At 41.8% G+C, this 24068-nt stretch overlaps 1 protein-coding gene across 5 annotated transcripts in view; it reads right to left on the bottom strand.

The window, feature by feature from the left end:
* Positions 1–24068, bottom strand: part of Oma1 (OMA1 zinc metallopeptidase) — a 58022-nt gene that overhangs the window by 16654 nt on the left and 17300 nt on the right. For 4 of the 5 annotated variants that reach the window (XM_075945504.1, XM_075945505.1, XM_075945507.1 and 1 more), the window contains exon 7: positions 22276–22350. In XM_075945504.1, coding sequence (XP_075801619.1) covers positions 22276–22350 — 75 coding nt within the window. Of the gene's footprint in view, positions 1–5176; positions 5261–22275; positions 22351–24068 lie in introns of all 5 variants that reach the window. The other variant, XR_012907445.1, reaches the window with a different exon arrangement.

The raw sequence follows: 24068 nt of genomic DNA, 5'->3' as shown, positions 1-24068 counted from the left end.
GAAGAAACAGTCCAAGAGTAACAAAAGATAATAGACACCTCTCTTTAAAAGGCTGTTTCAACACCTTCAACACCGCCTATCAGGAGACTTCTCAGCAGAAACCTTGCAGCTAGCAGAGAAGGGGATGCTGAAATATTCCAGTGATAAAGAGATAATCGCCAACCGAAAGGCTTTTCCCTGCAAAGCTGTCCTTGATAGATGAGGGAGAACTGAACTTTCTGAGACAAAAAAACTAGAAGAATGGGGTGTGGTGGCTTGCACCTAAAACCCTACCTAGGAGGTGGAGAGAGGGAGAGCGCACAGTGAGTCCACACTGCCTCAAAGGCAATGTCCATGGCCACCAGCCCCACCCTCCAGGAATCGCCAAGGAAGCTACTTAGACTGAAATACAAATACAAATAGCTGTTGATTATCAGCTTGAAACAAGCTGTTACATAGATACGGCGATCTACTTAAACCTCACAGTAACTATAAAGCAAAACTGTTAGTTGATATACAGAGCAGAAATAGAAAGGACCCCAAGTACACTGTTGCATGGAAACATCCAACCTCAAGCAAGACAGGATTTTTAAGAAGTGACTATAAGACAACCAGAAAATAACAAAACAACAATAATCTGCCCTTTTTAAAAATTCTTATTTATTTACATGATCTTATGCGTGTAAGTGTTGTCTGCATACATTTATGTGTATCACATGTATGGAACAAAGGACATCAGAAAAGGGTGTAGGCTCCCTGGAACTGGAATTCCAGGTGGTTTTGAGCCACCATTTGGGTGTTAAGAACTGAACCAAGGTAGTCTATAAGAGCAACAAATGTTCTGACCCACTGAGCCATCTCTCTAGCCCGATAATTAGTTACACCCTAACACTTATTACTCTAGATACAACAGATTCATGAAATCTCCAATTCATGAAAAAAAATCACTAAATGAAAAACCACTCAACTGTATGCTTCTTACAAGAGACTTACCTCACTTTACAGACTCAAAAACTAAAACTAAGCAGAGTAGCTCAACTTGCAACAGACATAATTTAAAAAGAGACAAAGAAGGACATTATACAATAATAAATAGGTCAATTCATCACGCAGAATTAAATAGTTGTAAAAATATATGCATTCCATGGGGATGGGGGTGGGGAAAGGGTAGGATGAGAGGAGGGGAGGCAGTGGGAATGGGAATAGCTGTGTAAAATGAGAAAAGATTGTATTAAAAATTCTTAATAAAATAATATATGCATTCGACATCAAAGCTCCTCTAAATATATAAATATTAAAGGATCTAAAGACAGAAACAAACCACAATATAATAGCAATGGCATCTCTAATACTCAATATTTTCAATAATAAATAGTTAATTCCAATGGAAAATTAGTAAGAAAACACTGGATTTGACTATCACTTTAGACCAGATATAGCCAATAGGTACATGGGGCACTTCATAATGACAGCGATAGAATACACATGCACATGCACATGCACACATAGATAGACACACGGACTTTCTCCAAGGCACAAAGCAAGGCTCAGCAATCTTGGACAGAGACTGAATCTGTGTATAAGTGCTTCTGCACAGCAAACAAAACAGGTAACAATATCTGCATGCAATATACCTGACGAGAGATTAATGTCCAAAACAGACAAGGAAAACTTACAACTCCATAGCGAAGTACACTCAATTAAAAATGGGCAAAAGACATAAGAACCTCAAGAACTGCATACAAGTTAATAATGGATGTACGAAAAACTTATCAATATCACAACACCTTCAAGAACTGCACCCCAGAAACACGTGAGATATCATCTCACACCTGTTAGGAGGCTGATACAAAAAATAACAATAATATGGAAAGATTCAACTCTTATACTTTGTTCACGGAAATGTAAAATGATGAATTGTAGTAAGGAGGAGTGGGCTGCATCCCGCCGCCCAGCTAGCTTAACCCCTGAAATAATCACACAGAAACTGTATTAATTAGACACTGCCTGGCCCATTAGTTCTAACCTCTTATTGGCTAACTTACATATTTGTTTAACCCATCTCCATTAATGTGTATCGCCACTTGACTGTGGCTTACCAGCGTGAGTCTAACCAGCGTTCTTCTTAGGCAGGAGAAACATGGCGTCTGCCACACTTCCCTTCTTCCCAGCATTCTGTTCTGTCTACTCCGCCCATCTAAGGGCTGCCTATACATTACTACTGACAGTGTGCTTTCCAGCAAGAGATGGAAACAGCCTGAATGCTCACTCAGAGAAGAGTGAGTGAAGATGTGGGGCTGCACACACACACGCAAATACACGCATGTATGCACGCATACATACACACACAATAGCCTTACCCAAGAAGGCAATCCTACCATGTACAGCAGCATGGATGAACACTGGGGATGGTAGGTTAGGAAGGATGAGGTGGGCACAGGGCAAATACTGCCTGACTTGGCTTACATGAGGCATCTACAGTAGGTAAAGTCAGACACAGGGTAGGGCAGTTATGAGGACGCATTAGGCTCTAGATACAGCTCTATGACATTGCTCCCAGATGTCATTCTGCAGTATGCGTTTAAATTTGTAAGTGAGTAGATCTTATGCTAGATATTTTTACCACAAAAGTGGGGAGGGGCAGCAAGAAGGCTCAGTGGGTGACGCCACTTGCCACTAGCCTGCTGAAATCAATTCAATCCCCAGAAATGAGTGGTGGGAGAAGAGAACTGAAGCCTACAAGTTGTTCTCTGGCCTCCACACACCATGGAACATGCACGCACAAACAGACACATACATAAATAAACAAACAAATTAATAAAACAACACCTAATGAGCTAAAGACGGCTCAGTGGTTAAGAGCACTTGTTGCTCTTCCAGAGATTCCAGATTAGAGTCCCAGCACCCTAAAAGTAGCTCACAACTGTCTGCAATTCCAGTTCCAGGGGATCCAAAGCTCTCTTCTGGACTATGTGGACATAGCACAGACAGGGTACATAGACACATACAGGCAAAACTCAAATACATAAAATATAATTTTAAAAAATCTCCTTTAAAAAAAGACAGGATCTCTCTATGTATCACCTGGCTTTCCTGGAACCTGATCCTAAAGCAGAGTGGCCTAGGATTTACAGAGATCTGCCTGCCTCTTCCTCCAAGTCCACCATCATGTCTGGCATAAAATCTCTTTTTAAAACACTATCTAATAAAAGAGCGTGTGGTTACCAAGATTGTGGGTGCACATGAAGATAAAGCTATTTCTAAACCACCTTTCCTTCTTCAAATAGCCAGTGGTGATCAAAGTCCCAGATGTTGGTGGGAAATGCGTCCTAGAATGCTGCAGGACTGGGTAATGTTGAGACCGTAGGGCTTATAACCAGTGAGAAAGGGGTTGAGACCCCATCTTCTTACTCCATTGTGAACTGTAAGCACTGTGTTAACTCCTTTACTGTCATAACGGCCTGACATGGTGAGTGACGCTATTTCACATCCATTTACAGAGCAGATGGGGAGAGCAAGGGACTGAGCCACAATCTGAACTCCAGCAGTCAAGAGCCAGTCAGCACCCCAAACCAACAATTCAGTCTCCAAGGCCACCAGATTCACCTCTGAAACTTAATGCTGAAGATCATCAGGATGAAAAGCAGCCCATTCAGAACCCAGAACACATTGCTTCTGTCCTCCTTTCCCTGGGGAGGAGCAGGAGCTTGTGGTGATTACACAACACTATGGCAGTCCTAAGAGATGGTGCTGTGAATCAAAAACAAAGAAGGCTCTAGTCAAGTCCAGATTAAAGCAATAACATGTGTGAAGATGCAGTAAGAGACATGGACAAGGAATTTATTCTATTTTATAATAAATTCAGCAGGATGTGATATCCATAAGGCACACAGTACCGCCCTTAAAACCTGAACATTTCCCAAAGCCAACACAACACCAAAGAAAGACCAAGCCCTATCCCACCTATGAGTAAAATGTTCCCCGCAAGTACAAACTGAAAAGGGCTCTGGACTTTGTGATTCTCTCCGACTCCTGCCAGCCATCACCCCAAGAAGGGAAAGCCTGATGTTAGAAGTTCAGTCTGTTTGGAATGCCAGTAGCACTGTTTATCTAAACCAGATGTCCTGGCATCCCCTCTGTATTGCACAGACATGTGTCGGGCATGAGACAGTATTAGAAAGGACTGCTACAGAGGGGACAAGAACTAGAATACAGTTTGAATGTTATCATATTTGAAGGGAACAAAACACATAACAACGGCCATGTTTCAGAGGCGATGCTGTTCCCAGCAGCCTAGAAGAAAGAAGCCCCACATCCCACATGAACGCACCTCCTCCTGGAGTGGGAAAAACCCACCCTCAGGGAGAGATGTGCCACAGTGTCTGAGCTCTCCACTTTCCAGTGTCATCTGTAAAACCAGGCAAATGCCAGGACCTGCCCCTCACAGGCTGAATGAAGAACAACTCACACACCTGCTCAGCACAGGACCCAGCACACAGGAACTATGACTGAGGCCCGCTGTCAACACTGTCACCTGTGCTGTCCTCAGCATCTACAGGGAGCCAGTTCCCTTGTCTGCATGCATGGGCTCAAGTGTCCCATGCTCAGGACATTTCCTGTCACACTCCCTCGCGTTCTGTAAGTCACTGGTTCCCAACACACTGTTTTTCCAATCAATAATTTCAAACTGCTCTTTCCCAACTGAGTGTGGATAAGATACTTATAGCTAAATCATTCTCAGAATTTGTCAATGAAAAAAAATTCACTTATCAAAAACACTTGTGTATGCCAAAATGGGAGAAATGGGCTCTTGTTACTTTGTGGTTCAATAACTTTAAAGTCCTTGCCCAAGTGTTCTGCATTTTTTGATTACCATTGTGTTAGTTCATCAATCAGCAAAGCTGGCAAAGTTTTCAATGAATTTTACACACATTTCTTTCCTGTCTTGTGTAGCTCAGTACCCAACACAACGCAGATCACAACAACTACAAATCAAATTAATATTCTCTGTGGGAAATGGATTCAAAATAAGATTTGGGCACAATGTATGTGTTGTGGAAGTTACTTTATAGCACATCTATGAAATAGAACTTTTTCATTTGATGCTTATTCATTCTTAAATGGCTAACCTAAGAGCCCACACAGTCATCCAAGCACAACACAAAGACAGTTCACTGTGGGAAGACTCAGTACTAACCTGGACAAGGGCCGGGAGTCTTGTTACTAACCAAATATGCTACTAGGGAAATCACGTCAGCACTTTGGACTCTAGTCTCCCTACCTGTAAAAGGAGAAGTTGAGTTAAATTAGCTCCAGTTTTCCTCCCAGGTCCAAAAGCGTATGTTTTTATATTTACATGAAGTTTTAAGTTTGGGTTCTTATTTTCTGATAGAGGATTCTGCTGTTACCCACTTCTCTCGCTAGATGGTGCTATGAACATAGCTATTCCGGATCATCCATAGAAAGCAACAGAGCTTCCAGAAGGGTCCTTAGCAGCTCTGGGGCTGGACAATCCCTCCCAGCGAGGGCTCTCAAACCACACCAGTGTATTTATTATCCTTAGTCCCCACCCACTAAACGAAATAACACATCCACACGTCCCCTGGCTCTGTAATAATCAAAAGCAATCATACATAATGCCCTCCAAGGAGCCTGCCCCCAGTTTAGAAGCATTAAAAGAAAATTAGCTTTCTTTTTTTAGATTTCAGTACAGATACTCAAAAATGAATATAGATGGTTTGGTTGCCTGTGAAATTAAAAAATAAGTCATTTCTAAATGACTGCAAAGTGTCAAAATTTCCTTACAAAGACAAATGAATAAATACATCAACAAAATCAAATAGTCTTTTGTCCAGCTGATTTGAACCATTTATTCCATCTCAGTTTACAGCAGACTACAAGTCAACCACTAATTCTAAATTGACCATTCTGATAATTTTTAATAATAACTCAAAGCTCTCCAAAATGAAACTTTAAACTATAAAAACATAAGCATGTAAAATTAGCTTCTTCACAGTCAATAGTATAGAAGAAGCAGAAAGAATCTTTAGGAAAGATGATAGATTCTTGCTTGAAAGTCTCTCAAATATAATTTCATTTAAGTGAATTTCCTATGTTGGGTTTGGGCCTTGATCCTGAATGCTCACGAATCCAATGGACAACACAGAAGCAACAAATTCACCTCCAGAAACAGTTCCCCTTGACCACCCTCTCAAGTCCCAGACAGAAAGGTAACGGCAATTTACAGCAGCCAGGCCAACCATGCAATGTGGGTGTATCTGTTCCTGGGTCAACACCTTTGCTCTCTTTTAATGTGTGATGAAGGAAGCTAAGCTATAATCATAATTATAAAGAAATCTAAGCATAATTTGGCTATGTGATGGGAATTACAGGGCAGGGCTGGGGAGTTTGCTCAACTGCTCACACACATACATAAAAGCACCTGATCTAGCCAGGCAGTGGGGATGCAGCACTTGGGAGGCAGAGGCAGGAGGATCTCTGTGAGTTCGAGGTCAGTTTGGTCTACAAGAGTGAGTTCCAGGACAGGCTCCAAAGCTACAGAGAAACCTGTCTCAAAAAACAAAAACAAACAAACAAACAAAAAAGCACCTGGTCTATAAATGTCCAAAATAGGGTATAGAGTACAAAGTGTCAGGCACAGGGTACAGGGCAGGGGTGCAGAGTACAAGGTACAGGGTACAGTGCATAGGACACAAGGCACAGGGTACAGGGCCCAGGGTATAGACCACAAATAGAAACCAAGCAGACACCCAGACTAGGACTTTTAGTAGGAGCATCACTAGCCTCTTTTCAGAGAGAAAACAGAGTTAAGTAACCTGCCTAGAGTCAAATGCAAGAAATCAGAGTTCCAAGATCTCTGTAACACCCAAAGTCCTCGCCACTGAGCTCAGGGTTTAAAGTCCTTAAGACCACGAAGTCACTGCCCACCTTCTCCTCCCCATCTTGTTGTGGATCCTCCTAAACTGTCTGTATTTTAGCCACAGGGAGATTTCAATTCCCAGAGCGGGCATTGTTTTCCTTACCTTTGAGCACACTGTTTTCATAGCAAATCTCCCAAGACTCCCCCAGCACCACACCAGGATACTTGTCTCAGAGAGCTCTGCTCTAGATGCTTCTCTCTCAGTCCCTTTCCTGGGCTGTCATTTAAACCTGGATACAAGTTCTACCATTCTGTGGCCTCTTCCATGGGATGAACCTGCCTGTATGTCTCTACCATGATGCTCTAAGCTTGTTAAAATTATTAATTGATCATATCTGTCTCCTACAAACATTCTGACTTCCTATCACTTGGCAGATAGCAGGCATGCAGTAAATACATGTTCAGTTAGTAAATGAAAATCATGTTATAGAGGAGGGCTACCACCTGGCTCTGGATCAGACTACTGTAACGGCAAAAGAAAAAAAGGATCCATCAGAATTAGAGGTCTGTGAGCCAGGTACTGAGCAGAAATCTAGAGACCAGCACTGGCTCACCAGACCTGCTCTGTTATGTGTAGCTGGGCAGCGAGTGGAATGGAGGGGAGGATGAATGAAGTCAGTGAACGCTATAATGAAGTTTCTGCAGAAGTTCATTCCAGTAAAGGATGCTAGCAGTGGAAACAGGAACACACTGAGACATACTTTATAGATGGAATTGCCAGGACTTGGTGAAAGATCAGATTTAAATCTTAAATGAGGAAGGATGACGACAGGCTGCAGGCATTTAGAACAATACTGAACACAAGGTAGAACATCTGACAGGGAAAGGAGAAAACTGGGAGAGAGTGGGCAAAACTCCAGGATTCAGTATCGAATACACAGACTTAAGATCCTTGTGGGCTGGAGGAAGCAGGCAATGGGGCGTGCACAGACAGAAAACTGGTGCCCGGGGAACTTGAATTGTATTGACTGAATAAGAAATGTCCAAGTCCATCACCCAGGTGGGGAAAACTGCTGCAGAAAAGTAAACATAACATGTTCAGATCACACAGCTAACCGGAAAGACGGAGTCTCAAACATGGGTGATGTAGCTCAGCAGCCACACTACTGTTGGGACTCAGTGTCCTTGGCACCACACCACCAGTACCTAAAAAGGATTTAGACTTTGATTCTTGCATCACTTGAAGAAGCAGGTTATTAGGTGTGGCCATTGAGGGTGTACAGCCTGGTCTTACTTCCTGTCCACTCTCTGCTTCCTGACTGGGGACACAGTATGATCAGCTGCCTCATGTTCTTACCTCCATGCTGGACTATATCCACCATAATCGTATCTCCTTAAACCATAAGCTAAAAGCCAACAACAACATCATCTCCCATGGCTTCCTGCCAAGTAGCTGGCCTCACCAATAAGGAGAGTGATTCCTGTAGCTCATAACAGAATAAATGTCTCCATGATGAGCAAGAAAAATCAATGAATAAATCTCTGCCCCATTCCAGTTTGAATCACTTTTACTGCTGTACCTTTGAAAAAGAAGCTAACAGCCTGTGTGGGCTTCAGCTCCTTCCCCTGCAAAAAGGGGACGATGATCATAGCTGTAAGCACTTGATGGAGCTGCTGTGTGGTGGGTCAGGCAGGCTCCATGCCTCCAGCACCGCACAGTACTGGGAGAGCAGGCAGTAACTGGAACTAGAGGTGTTCTTATCTAAAAGGATGCTTTCACAGAATAAAGGCAGCATAAATATTAATATTCAAAGCCTTCATACTGTTTCTCTTTCTGACAGGAAATAAATACTTGTACTTTAGAGATGACATTTTTCATCCTGAGTGTTTCGTAACAAAGACAAATTTAACACCTATGGCAACATCTCTTTGTGCTTGACATAAACAGACCAAATTATTGCACTGGAAGTCTCACGCTGCACAACACATTTAGTGTGCTTCAGAAGACGCAACCATGCTCTCACCTGTCCAAATAGACTTTTCCAAAATGGTTTGCCATGTTGTAATTGAAGAGGCTTCATCATCTCTTCACTGACTTGTCTGCTCTCAGAGAAGAGGACTTACCAAGTCCCCCATCACAGAGCTTGACCGTGGCAGCTGCTGTCATGATCTGCCTGGACAACCCAGCACTGAGCTCTCAAACACTGCCTCAGAGCTTCTTCATCTATAGCTACTCAGAAACTCCACGTGTGATCCTAAAATAGACATTTTAAACATCTAGCCAATAAGCACAATGAAGGCACTCTGCAGTAGAGAATATTAAGGAGCCAATAAAACTGAGAGAGTATGTTCAGCTTTTCCAGGAGTCTAGAAAAGGAAATTTCAAAAAACCAATGGGAAGCTCTGTGTGGTACATGCCTTTGATCCCAGCACTCTGGAGACAGAGGCAGGTGGGTCTCTTTCAGTTCTAGGCCATCCTGGTCTATATAGTGAGTCAGAGAACAGCAAGGGATACAAGGAGAGACCTAGTTAAAAAAAAGTTAAAAGATACTATTTTTCCCTCCAAACTGACAAAACTTAACATGGTTGAACACATCATTGTGAATATTAAGAATAAAAGGTATTCTCAGAGGTTACTGAAATCTGGCACTAGCATTTTTGAATACAGAATACACACACACACACACACACACACACACACACACACACACACACATATATATATAGTGACCTAAGCTACACTTACTTATCCTAAAGAAATAATAAAAGCTATGGAATGGTGCTGGAGTACAGCTCAGTTGTAAAAAACTGCCTGGGGGTGTGAAGCTCTGAGTTTGAGCCCTAGCACAAGAGAGAGGGGGGAAAGGAGAATGAGTGTGAGAGGGGAGGAGGGTAGGGGAGAGATGGAAAGAGGAAATGGAATATGAATTCAGAGAGACGGAAGGGGAGAAGGGGAGAAAGAAAAAAGGAAAGAAAGAAAAGAGGAAGGAAGAGGGAAAGAAGGAAGGGAGAAAAAACTCATGGAGTTTAAGGATATATGAATAGAATATCTTTTCCAAAATTATTTACAATATGACCAATTCCTAAAAACTATCCAAATGCTTATTAATGGCAAATAACTCAAGTTATCATTATTACGGAACATTCAGTGCTATTTAAAATCAGGCGCTTTCTCTTCTGGTAGTGTAGAGATATTTCTAACAAACCAGTGTCCCTGACAAAAAACAACCAGAGAATACAAAGAAGACTGGGCCAGTGGATGGAAGAGTCACCAGGCTGGCCAAGACAGACACCAAAATCCCGAAAGGAGGAAACTCACCAAAGCTAGTCTAACTCTCAGGGAACCCTCTGAAGAAGAGGGGCGGAGCAGGCTAAAAACATGGCAGAATCTGGCAGGAATCCAACAGGAAAAGGGAACAAAGGAAGTGTTTGGCTGTTATAGGGGTAGAAAACCCAAACTTTAGACTCATCAAGGCAGCCAGATCTGTAAAGTCTAGCATTAGTCAAGAATGTCCCACCTTTTGCACATGAGGACAAGAGAGACAGTAAAAACAGAGCAAGGGTGTTTGTTGGGGAGGGGGAACGATGAACATTAAATCTAGAGACCTAGAGACTGATCCAATGATGGGGAGTAGTTTTGTCCTTTGTCGTTGCTGGTTAGAAACCTGGCAATGATGGACATCCGAGCATCCTCTTTGCACGCTACCCAAACACCTGCTATTGAAGCTTATGAGAAAGTTGCAGTGAGAAAACTAAGAGATAACTGCATACTGTTTGTCTGTAACTCATAAAGGTGAAGACTGGGGTGAAAAACAGACAACAGAGACATGGAGCCAAGCACGATTCACCAAAACATCTGAACATCCTCAAAGAAAACTTATTAAAGAAAATGTAGGCCCCAAACCAAGTAGAGACTCCGTGGTGTGAGAACGGAAGGTAAAGCCTAGGGCTAGTTTTCCGGAAAGGTCTAAAGGGGCCTTTAGATGGCAGAACACAGGCCATTCCTCGGGGTCTATCCTAGACAGCAGTGCTCTTCTGGATGAAAGCACCGAGTTCAATGCAGAATGGTATAGATGAGAATTAGTGAACTACAACAGAACACATCCATGCTGACAAGCACAGAAACTGTAAAAACAAGAAGCAATGGAAGAGGAACATGACACTCTCAAACAAATAGTTACATATATTCCCAGTCCCAGAAGAGAATAAGAATACAGCAAATGCTTTATGTTAAAGTGTAATCAATGAAAATCCAACAAACTGATGAAAAATACCAAGCAACAGTCACGTGAGCACAGTAAACACAAAGAAAACACAAACTAAGTTGATGCTGCACATCAATCAACAGAAAAGCAAAGACAAAAATGCAAGTTTAGCAACCATGAATAAAGAAAGTTAAAAACAAGAGAAAAGACAATGGGACAGCCTCTCAAAGGGGACAATTAAATTAGAAAGTGTCAGAGGTCATCATCAGCTTGCTGAGAGCAAGAACCACAGATTTAAAATCATGTGTCCCACAAAAATACTCCTCCAAAGCATGCCAGCTTGCAGGAATGGGCAAAGGATTGGTGGCCACACATCCTACAAGAGATGACAACTTTGCAGCCTTAGTTACAGGTAGCTATTATTTAATGATTATAGGAAACTATAAATCAAACACAAGCCAGGAAAGAATTTAACACTGAAAACCTATAGAAGAAAAAAGACTTAAGCATTCCTGAAGGTGTTGTAGGAGTGGTGGGGCTGCGTTCCTGCCACCCAGCTCCCGGCTGCCTGGCTAGCTTATGCCCCAAAATAACAAAACACAGTCCGCAGCTCCTTCAACAAATGGTGCCAACATGTGGACAACTGTATCCACATAAAGCCTGAGACAGCTTGGGAAGTAATTCTAGAACAAAATGAAAGCATTGTGCCTGGTTTCTTGGTAGCAGCAATTTCTCGGTTCTGCTCTGCTTGCTAGAGGAAAGCAAGCGCTCTCATCTAAGAGAGGCTTCCTGACTCAGCTTTAGATGCAAAGCTTGCAGCTCTTTTAAGAGGTCCTGCTACGAAACAATTAAATGGTGTTGATAAAAGCTGACTGAATGCTTGTTTGTTTTCATCCGTAGCAGGAAAAAAGTTGTGCTGCTTTAAAATGCTGGTGTTCTGGTCTGTCCTGCCAGGGCAAACTCTGACTCAGGGCAGGCAGTCTGACTGAGTGTGGTTTCTGAGGGCAGTGCTGCAGCTTGCTTACTGGCAGGGACCTTGAAACGCCATAGAGTTGTGGCAATAAAAATGGCTATAGCCGGTACCTCAGCCATGAGGCTGAAAAGCTAAGGAATGGGCTGGATCTAGCTGGTAAAGCCACGGCTTTAATCATACCCATATTGCTCAGTAATTTAAAGGCTCATGTGGTCAGAAAAAGAGGGAGTTACAGTAAAGAGAGATTCAGAAATGAAGAAAACCTCTAAATGATTTACAGTATGTTAAAAATATATGCAGGCTAAAAGTTAAAGTTCTTAAAGTAACAAACAAATAAAAGGAAGAAAGAGAGTAGTTGGTGTGGTAGTACACACCTTTAATCCCAACACTTGGGAGGCAGAGGGAGATTGACCTCTGTGACTTCAAGGTGTGGTAGCATACGCCTTTAATCCCAATGCCTGGGAGGCAGAGACAGAAGGATCTCTGAGAGTTCAAGGACAGCCTGGTCTAGAGTTATTGCAGGACAAAGATATACAGAGAACCTGTCTCAAAAAATAAAAGTACAAGAAAAAGAGGTTAAAATAAAGCCGCATAAAGATGGAAAATACAAAGAGAATCTTGATACTGTATGCTATTATGCTCTCTTTGAATTGTTTGAATGCCAAGGAAGGAGCAACAGATGCTAAAAGATATTTGTTTAGAAATGCTGCTGAACTAATCCAACATAGATATTTTGAAAATACCTTGACTTTAAAATTTGGATCTAAGGACATGATGCTTTGGAAAGGAGTTTCTTCTTTTGTTTTCACAGAGGATGAGACCCTGTGGATTGCTTCTATCCCAATATGGTATGGTAGACCACACCCTCCTGAAAGGTTGCTGTCAACATCTTCAGAAAATTATTTCAACTGCCAACTGAGATGAACCTAGCAGATAGGTTATACCATGAAAGACTTAATTAACAGCACCCCTATGCAGCAGGAAGCAGTTTGGAGAGAAAAAACTGCGCCCATGTTCACAAATATAAATGTTCTTTTACATTTAAAGGGGGACATGATATAGATATGAATAATTTGTGTAGTAATAGGAGCAGCGGGGCTGCGTCCCCAGCACCCCGGCCACCTGCTAGCTTGTGCCCCGAAATAATTACACAGACACTGTATTCATTTAAACACTGCTTGGCCCACTAGCTCTAGCCTCTTACGGGCTAATTCTGATATCCCGATCAACCCATCTCTAATAAACTATGTAGCACCGGTCTTACCGGGAAAGATTCAGCATGTCTGACCTGGTGGCTTGCTTCATCGCATGCGTCTGCCCAGGAGAGGGGAGCATGGCCTCTCTCTGAGGCCTCTGCCCCAGAGAGCAGAGCTGTCGAGTCTGAGCTCACTTCCTCTTCCTCTCAGCATTCTGTTCTGTTTACTCCACCCACCTATGTTCTAACCAATAAAATAGGCCAAGGCAGTTTCTTTATTAGCCAATGACCTTCCTCCATCAAATTTGCATTGGTATGGATTTTAAGGTCAATTTTGTTATATGTATATGTATTTCTGCTCTTGATTAAGGTATTGTGATTGTGTCGTTCATTTAAAAATGTAATATATATAGGTTGTTAATGGATAATCATCGATAATAGTCAAGCTTGTAGTTATGTTAGTTAGATTTTCTAGATGTACATAGATATATTTTAGATAGACATTCTTCATATCTTTCAAAGACTACAGAATAGGACATTTAATGTTTTAATAACTTAGGGTTTTTCATGACAATGAGACACGTCTGCTCCTGGCAGCACCAATCTGAATAAGATGGGCATCAAAGAGGCACCTTATGGAGTTTGATAGCCATTTGGGCAAGAAACTGCTCTTTCCCAGACTATTATATAAACTGGACGCAGAGAACCTGCAGAGAGAGGACTACTGAACTTGCCTAAAGGTGAGATGATCTTTCGGAGTTCCTGATTCATGAAAGAGTCTGTGAGACATTCTGCAGGACACAGCAGATAGTGACTGAACTTCCTTTGAAATTTCCTGCTTCATGGAAATGTCTCTGGATACTATGGGCCTAAAGGCCGAAGATGGATGCCCCAACGGTACAGAGGAACTTTGGGTGACTGTCCAGGCAGCGAGATGTCTCTGTGATTTCTAGAGTTTTGTAAGTTGCTTACTTCTCATTTACTTAGGTAATATTATATCCTTCTAGAGTCTTTGATGGAGTTGAAGAATAGATAGATAGTTATAGTTTTCCTTAGCTTTGATGAATGATAAAATAGATATAAATATTGTAACTGTAATTCTTGCTTGATAACTGTTTTGCTATGTGTAATTTTGCTATGTTAAAGTTAAAGCCTTCCTTTTTTTTGTTTAAACAGAAAAAGGGGAAATGATGGAGGAAGGTCATTGGTTAATAAACAAACTGCCTTGGCCCATTTGATAGGCCATCCCTTAGGTGGGTGGAGTAGGCAGAACAGAATGCTGGGAGGAAGTTATGCAGACGCCATGCCACTGCTCTCCAGGGCAGATTCGATGAAGCAAGCCGCCAGGTCAGACATGCTGAATCTTTCCCGGTAAGACTGGTGCTACACAGATTACTAAATATGGGTTAGGCAAGATAAGTCACCAACTCATGGTGCTACACACATTAATAGAAATGGGCCAAGCAGTGTTTATATGAATACAGTTTGTGTGTTGTTATTTCGGGAGCTGGGAGGCGGGATGAGGCCTGCAGCTCCTTCTACATGAAGGTGCTGCCTGCTTCTGGAGCAACAGCCTCCCTGATTCACAGACGGAAGGGAGAAAGCTTACAGCCAGAGAACAGACGGACTGACACACTCCACCTCAACTCCAGTCAAATCCCTCACTGGTTTCTAGTATGAAGGGGAGAAAAATAGAAAATCAGGCAAGAGAAATCTACTTTTTAAACAGATCCTGGTATGGAAATTATTTTTCTGAGAAACCTGTCCTGGATCTACTGATCTTTAAGATCTTACTATGTTTTGGACTAAAGCTAAGTCGAAAGTTTGGCTTTGATTTTTCCACATTTCCCCGTTCTCCTTTGCAACCTATTTGTGCCCCTGACTCAGAACAATACGTGTGTGCATAAGATGCAATGGCCAGACCTAAGGTCATGAAAGCAGTGAGGTGTTGAAAGCAATGCCTGAAGGAAAACTGTTGAAAACAGCGAGCACATAGATTGCTAGAATCTGACTGTGACTTCAGTCAACAGCACTCGAAAAACAATCTACCCCCTATGATACTTAAAATACTAAGACAAAAGTTTCTCATTCATGTTGGCCCAGCTCAGTCAAGGGATCACCCCTAAGCTGGTCAGCTCACTGTGCTAAAGAGAAGAATATAATAATAGTCTTTTAAGGAGAAATTGAACTCTTGATCTCAGGATCCTCACCTTCATGCAGTGGCTGGCCAGGCCACAACCCTCTGCGCAAGTCCGCCCACTTTCCCAAACTATTCAGAAAAGAGAATTTCTTTTCTTCTGTCTTTTATTCTAAGTACGCTTTTCCTAACCCTTTGGGTTTCTCCCCCATTTGGGCTTTCTTACTCTTTCTCAGAGGCACCCCTTCCCAAACATGGCTGTCTGTCTCTCCTGGGGCTGGCCTCTGTGCCCAGTGAGACAGCACGGTTTCCTTTCCTCTTCTCCAGCCTCCTCCACTGGATCTACAGTTGGCCTGACCTGGTTTGTATTTGGTTTGTTTTAAACTCTTACAAAACTATCCTTGAGCTTCCACTGAGTTCATCCTTAAATTCTCATATTAATGCAACTTGGAAAAACAAGAGGGGACCCAAATTTTCTCTTTGTCTTCTGATGACCACTAAGGGACCCCAGAGTTGTAGTAACACAAACAGAAAAGTGACAAAACTAAATATAACCAGGTCAATAATGTTTAAGCAAATCTAAAAGGCTTATCTAACTCACGACAAAGGCCAAGGTCAAAAAAATAAATAAGATAACTAAGTGATTAATAATACATTCAGAAAGTGGCTTCAAATTTTAAAAAAGAAATTAGTAGAGACAAAAAATAGAAGAAAGAAAAAAGAAAAAGAATCCAGGTGTGGTGGTGTGTGCTTTTAATACTAGTATTTGGGATACAGGGGAATTCTCTGTGAGTTCTGGACCAACCGGGGCTACAGAGTGGTGCACTGAATCAAACAAATAAACAAACAATTAAAAACTGAATGACTAAATAAGTAAATGGATTTACTTCAAAATGATCAAACAATTCAAAAGTAGAAAAGAATCCCAAATATGTATGTGTCTTAAACAGACTTCAAATTGCATGAAGCTAAAACTACCAGACAAATCTACATTCATAGCTAAAACATCTCTTTAACGGAGATTAGAATATTAATGTGGATGATATAGCGAACCAACTCAATCTAACACTTGCTTGTGGAAAGCCGCTCAGTTACTGTAGAGCAGTCAGCAAGACAGGTCAAGGGCTTCCCAAAACCAAGCATCTATAGCTAGGTTTCTATTGTGCCAAGACCAAAGCAACTTAGGGAGGGTTTATTGCAACTTACATCCTCAAGTCACAGTCCATTACCGAAGAAAGCTGGGTGACAACTCAAGGCAGGACCTGACGCAGAGGTCATGGGTGAAGGCTAGTGCTTAGCCCTTGCTCTTTGTGGCTTACTTCATCTGCACTCTTACAGCAGCCAGGACCACTACCATGGGCAATGCCTGCTGTAAACTGTCCCCCACCCCCCACCCTACCCCCCACCCCACCCCCCACCCCACCCCCACCGTCACTAGTCACTAGAGAATACACTTCCCTACAAGCCAATTTGGGGGGCGGGGCATTTTCTCAAGTGAAGTTCCCTCTTCCCAGCTGACTCTAGCTTGTATCAGGTTGACATAAAAACAGCCAGCCAAAGATTAAGATTCTACAGAGTGTGTTCTCGGACTTATAAGGAAGTAAATTAGAAATAAACAATAATAAAACATTTAGACAAACTCCAAATATCTAGACATTAAATGAATTTAAACAATCTGTATATAAAAGAAGAAAATTACAAAGGATATTAGGAAACATTTGTACTTAATGACAATGATGAAAACATGTATCTAAATGTTTCAAATTCAAATAATGAGAAGCAGAAATTTTAGCTTTAACTGACTGTCTTAATTTAAGAACATGAAAATCTACAAATAATAATCTGAGCTTCCATCTTAGGAAATCAGAACAACAATTAAACCCCAAGTTAAAAAAAATAGACTTCACAGAAACATTAAACTTTGTTCTTCAAAATAAACCCATTAAAAATTAAAAGATGCCACAGAATGATTAAAAAAATTGTATCCTTCAAAAACATATAACTAAGAAAAGATTTGATTCTGGCAAGTCACTGAAAAGCATACAAATTCAGGAAGGCCAACAACACAGTTTAAGAACAGGCAAAACATCTAACCAGACAATTCATAAAGGAAGACACAGGAATGACAAAGACACACATGAAACATGTTCTACACCATGGTAAGCAGGAAACAGAAACCTCTGAGCACGGCAGCCGCACGCCTTTAATCCCAGCACTCAGGAGGCAGAGGCAGGTGGATCTCCAAGTTCAAGGCCAACCTGGACTACAAAGTAAGTTCCTGGGCAACCAAGGCTGTTACATAGAGAAACCCTGTAAGAAAAGGGAAAGGAAAAGGAAAGGGAAAGGGAAGGGGAAAGGGAAAAAGGGAAAGGGAAAGGGAAAAAGGGAAAGGGAAAAGGAAAAAGGGAAAGGGGAAAAGGGAAAGGGAAAGGAAAGAAAAGGAAAGAGAGAAGAGAGAAGAGAGAAGGGAGAAGAGAGAAGAGAGAAAAGAGAAAAGAGAGAAAAGGAAAGGAAAGGAAAAAGAAACACAAACTAGAATGCACACACTGCCCCAAAAAGGAAAGATTAAAAGGGGAAAAAATGTACTATTTATAAGATATGCATATAAAGATACAAAAAAGACTGAAAACAAGAGACTGCAAAGAACAACACTCTTGTACAACCCAAAAGAATATGGGAAGAAGAGAAAGGAGATAAAAACAAAAATAAAGAAAAAGGCAGACATTAGGCAAGAAGCATTACTAGGGATAAAGGGTAATTTTCTTCAAAACTAGGTTTTAAAGCATTATTTTTGATAGGGGTGTGTACACATGAGTGCAGATGCTCACAGATGCCAGAAAGGGGTAACTGATTCCCTCAAGGTGAAGTCACAGGTGCCTATGAGTCACCTGGCATGGTGCTAGGAGTGGACTGGACTCAGAGTAGCAAGCTTTATTAACCACTGGGCCACCCACCCGGCCCCAAGTTATATTCTTATACTGATATATACATAAATATAAACATCAATCTACCAGGGAGAAAGCTCATTATAAGCTATGCAAAGAAACAGTTGCCAGAACTAAAAAGAGATAAAGAAAACTCTATAATCATAATAAAAGACTACAAAGCTCTGTAAATAACTAGAAAGGGGAAGAAAAAGGTGAACAATGATAAATAATAAAACAGCTCAATAGTAATAATCTCTACAATAAAAGAGCTGAAACAACCAAGTCAACCAGCTTGACCAAATAGTCATCCACAGAACACCGTGTGCACGGGCAGAAGCTCTGCCAAGGACACCCCACTGAAACGAAAATAAGATGGCTCCAAAGATGCTTCTCACTAAGTGTGCTCTCCACTCAGAATGTAAACTGGAAGTCAAAAACACATGGCAACCAGAAATCACAAAAGATCCATAAACTATACAATAATCCCCTAAATAATCCATGAGCTAAAAAGAAATCACAAAGAAAGCAATAATGTGTTTTCAAACTAAACAAAAAATAAACAGCCTGTCAACACCTGACAGGTAAACACATAGCCTTGCATACAGACAGTCCCCAACAGCCTGGCATACAGACAGTCCCTAACACCCCTGTAAACAGACAGTCCCTAACACCCTGGCATACAGACAGTCCCCAACACCCTGGCATACAGATAGTCCCCAAAACCTTTGCAAACAGACAGTCCCCAACAGCCTGGCATACAGACAGTCCCCAATACCCTGGCATACAGACAGTCCCCAACAGCCTGGCATACAGACAGTGCCCAAAAACCTTTGCAAACAGACAGTCCCCAACAGCCTGGCATACAGACAGTCTCCAACACCTTTGCAAAGAGACAGTCCCCAACACCCTGGCATACAGACAGTCCCTAACACCCTTGCAAACAGACAGTCTCCAACAGCCTGGCATACAGACAGTCCCCAACACCCTGACATACAGACAGTCCCAAACACCCCGGCATACAGACAGTCTCCAACACCCCGGCATACAGACAGTCCCCACTCCATAAGGATTCACCTGAAATCTTCATGTAAGTGAGAATGAGAGGGGCATTCAAGAAAAACAATTCCTGAAAATCTAAATTTCAGGCCACTGTCTCCTACAGACACAGACATAATATCTAACTAAAACACTAGCAAACCAATTCTAAATATTTATTATAGAATACTAAAACTGATTTAAAAAAATAGGCCTATTTTCAAAAACAAAAGGTTAGCTTAACTTAAAAAAAATCAATGTAGCCAATCCACATTAAAAATTAAAGAAGAAAAAACATAACCACCTCAATAAATTCAATAAATTAAATGACAAGCTACAATATTCTTTCATAATGAAAACCATTTCCCAAACCATGAGGAACTAAAGGCAGACCCCTCTACATGACGGACGGCCCCTGTAGTGAAGTGACCGAGGAAAGCCCCACAGGCTCAGGCATTCGCACACCGTGTTGGGAGGTTTGGGTGGTGCAGCCTTGATGGAGAACACGAGTCACTGGGGCTCTAAGACTGAAAGCCTGGAGGCATGGCCAGTTGGCTCTCTCCACTTCCTGCTCTACTTGAGATCTGAGCTGTTGGCTTCCTGCTCCTGCCGCCACACCTGCTGCTCACTGCCATCCTTCCCTGCCACACTGGGTCTTACCCCTCTGCAACCAGAAGCTCAAATAAACACTCCTTGGTCATGGGGTTTTAGCACAGCAACAGAAACATAGCTAATACAACCTCGAAGAAACCTTACAAGAACCATGAGACATTTCCTTCTCCTAGGATCAGGGAAAACAAAGTTGCCCAACCATCAGCTTGTGCTGACATCTGGATGTTACACTAATAATAAGATGGGGAAACACTGATTAGGAAGAAAGGGAGAATGGGGTGTGGGGGGAGACAGACAGGTAGGTGGGTTGGTTGATAGAGACAAGGTCAGTTATGTAAGTCAATTATATTTCTATCGGCAAGAAATTTATCTTTAAATGAGTATATCTTAATATCAAACACTTAATAAATCAGACAAAATATATGCCATCCCATATACAAAACCAAGCTTAAAGCATTATTAAGAATAATTAAACAACAGCTAAGTAAATGACAAATACATCATTCTTGGATGGGAAAATTCAGTGCGTTAGATACTGGTTGGTTAGCCCAGGCTAGTTTTTATAGACATATAATTTAATGATATCATTATAAAATGTATACAAGCATGCAAAGATCGAAGAACATCAAGTCCACACTACAGAACCCCCTAAAGGAACTATGTGCCAGGGATGAATGACTAGTCACAAGGGAGCAAATCTCCAAAAAGGTAATTAACTCTTACAACAAAAATAACAGTTTTTGTCTGTCCAGCCTTTCCAGGAGTGTCATGTAGCTCAGGCTAGCCTTGCACTTCCGCTCCTCCTGCCTCCACCTCTAAGCTATTACAATTGCAGGTGTTATATCAGATCTACCTTTCAATAATTGGGGCTGAGGATGTTAGCTGTCCATGGAGAAAATGGAACTACCTTGACCACTTCCTCTTGTGACAGAAAAGAGCTAATATAATAAGGTTTCTCTGAACTCAGAATCAATTTACTAAGGGAAACTAAAGCTTCTTAACCAGAGGACAAAACGCACATAAGGAACCTTGTGAGGCCAGCGCACTCAGATTAGGAGCCCATACACCGGCTTTGGGCCTTACTCAATAACCTCTTACCACACAGAGCCTGGTCCTTCTTACTTAACGTGCCAAGAGACACTTTTACTTTTGTAAATATGTAGTATCATTTTCAGAGCCAAATCCATTAGGATTCACAATGACAAGTTAAATAATAGTGACTTTTAATAATTAATAACTACTGGAAACTCAACAAAGGGCCAAATAACATTGTAATTTAATACATAAACTGCATAGTTTATACTCATTTAAAAATGTTCTGCTAACAACGATAACTCAGCTACCACAGGTGATTAAAATAGTAATTATTGGTGAAGGCTCCTGCCCAACAGAGAACTAGCACAAACCTGTGAGGACCAAGAGCCACCCCTGGAGCTTCAGAGAGCCAGCTGCTACACTGACCCCGCTTTTTCTCCATGACACAGCTCAGTAGTAGATGCTCACACAGTCTTATTTTCTCAACCCCCCCATTAGGTCACAGAGACAAGGGGTGTAGAACAGAGGCAGCATTGGCCTTCCAGAAGACACACAGAGCAATAAGGGCCTAAGGTATTATACATTCATATGTTTTTGAAGTTTGAATTTGCATACTTCGTGTCTATAACCAAAAATTTCATGCATGCAAAAAAATGCTTTCTAATAAAAATTAAAACTTTTAATACATCCTGCCAATTACAGTCACATATAGAGAAGAGAGCTGAATATTTTCAGTTACTCATTCATTCCTTTAAGAGATACAGCCTTCAAGTATTATAGATTTATGGAAAGTACTATGGTGGGGATCAGGGCTAAGTCACCCCTAAGGGTCCATTGTGACCAAAGGCATTTCCCCAATAAGGTGCTCCAGGGAGGTGACAAACCCTTCAAAGGGGAGGCAAATAACGGACCACTTATGACATTGAGGATGTGCCCTTGAAAAGGGACTGTGCCATCTTGATTGTCATCTCTTTTTCTCTTCTCTGGTTCTAGATGTAACCGATTTGTTTCTGCACATGATTCTGCCATAATATGACACCATCTTCTGCGCTCACCAGAACTGAGCCAACATGGGCATTTAACACGCCCCTGAAACTTCTTGACTGTGGGCTCAGCAAACCTTTTATTATACTTGAGCTGTCTGTAAAATTTTGTTATAATAATACAAAGATGAGTACTACAAAGGGTTACCACGGTGCATGACTTAATGTTTGGCCTGTGCTTGTGCCACACGTCAAGACAGCACACATTGGTCAGCTGTGAGAGGGACACTGCTTTCAGCTATTGATCGCTTTACCTTTGCAGCGAGCTGCAGTCCAATCTTGTCGGCTTCGGCTTCCAGTGTTCTACTGTACGGTCTATCAAACACATACTGAGAAGGAGGACAGAAAAAAACTTCATTAAGTGGATTTATTTCATGATCAAAGGAATTAAAAAAATGAATGTTAAATTAATTTCACAGAAAATCTAGTATGAAATGTCTGTCCTCTAAGACGGAAAATGTAAATGAGGCCATTGTTTCTTCCATTAGACTCCTGTGTTAAGCAGGAAAATAAGGAAGCTAGGGATGCGCCTGCCTGGACAGCCTCTGCTACCATCAGTTTATTTCACTCCCCACGTAAAATCTCTGCTGCTGAAGAAAGTGCTGCTGAGGAGTGGGACAGACTTAACTAGGGCCAAGGAACATAAATCTCACAGTTCTAAAAAAAATATAGGTAAATGAGAGCCAATAACACTAGCCGAAAACATCAGAGGGAAAATTAACCACAGAGGAGAGCCCCTTCTGTGATTAATTATCTTCATTTCCTTTTCTAAATATTGATTAGTTAGGAAAATAAAACTTTCTTCTGATTTAATTTTTTAAAAAAAAAAACATGAACAGTTACCGTAACTTTAATTTTCCTAATTACTTGTATTTATGAGAATGTTTTCCAATTAAATTCTAATTTGCAGTAAGCACTAAAACTTTGTAGGAACTGGATCAAGAAGCAGGACTTTTGACAAAGGAGCTATTAATCCAGGAAGCAACTATTCAAACACAGCAACATGCTTGTAACAGATACAAGCAACAGTATGTGAGCGTAGCCCAGGACTTCCTTCCCTCTCAGCTACAGGTTTTAAGCTGGAGAACTGCAAGGCAGGGGTCAGCTGAGTGCACAAACCAAGTGTGCACCACTGAGTGTACCAACCCAATGGAGCAACATCCACTGACAACAGAGTCATTGAGAGGCCTCAATTTAGAAGAAAAGGATCCATACCAAAGGCATCCCTGTTCTCAGGTTAACTATTAGTTGAAAAAATTACGCCTAAGAGGCAGGGCTTCATTGACAGCCCAGCAGGTCACTGACAGAAGAAAGTTCCAAACATGATGTGCCATCATCTGAACCTAACTGCTCTTTCTTCTTCAATTTGAGAACCACTGTTTCAATGTGGTTAGCATAGCTGTGAGGATGACAAGACCAATCCTCAGTAACACAGCACTCTAAACAATGAAGGGCTTTGATGGAGGAAGGTCATTGGCTAATAAAGGAACTGCCTTGGCCCATTTCATTGGTTAGAAGATAGGTGGGAGGAGTAAACGGAACAAAACGCTGGGAGGAAGAGGAAGTGAGGTCAGACTCGACAGCTCTCCTCTCAGGAGCAGACGCCTCAGAGAGAGACGCCATGCCCCGCTCCCGGGCAGACACACGTGATGAAGCTCCGACCTAGAATCTTCCCGGTAAGACCGGTGCTCACAGATTATTAGAGATGGGTTGATTGGGATATCAGAATTAGCCAGTAAGGGCTAGAGCTAAGGGCCAAGCAGTGATTAAAAGAATACAGTGTCTGTGTAATTATTTCGGGGCATAAGCTAGCCAAGCAGGCGGCTGGGGTGTTGGGGACGCAGCCCCGCCGCCACCCATATTACTACAGGGCTTAGTCACGAGATTATTATTATCAGCACTAAAGCACCTAAAACTGCCCCACCCATGTATTCTAGGAAGTGTTTGTTTAACTGCATAAGCAGCGACGGAGAATGATATGAAACCACAGCCAGCCCCATGATCATTAAAACTTCGGGCTTCTTGAAAGAGCTCTCTGGAGGAAGGA

Source organism: Microtus pennsylvanicus, chromosome 13 (assembly GCF_037038515.1).
Source record: "Microtus pennsylvanicus isolate mMicPen1 chromosome 13, mMicPen1.hap1, whole genome shotgun sequence".
Lineage (NCBI taxonomy): Eukaryota > Metazoa > Chordata > Mammalia > Rodentia > Cricetidae > Microtus > Microtus pennsylvanicus.
This window is presented reverse-complemented; position numbering and strand designations above follow the sequence as displayed.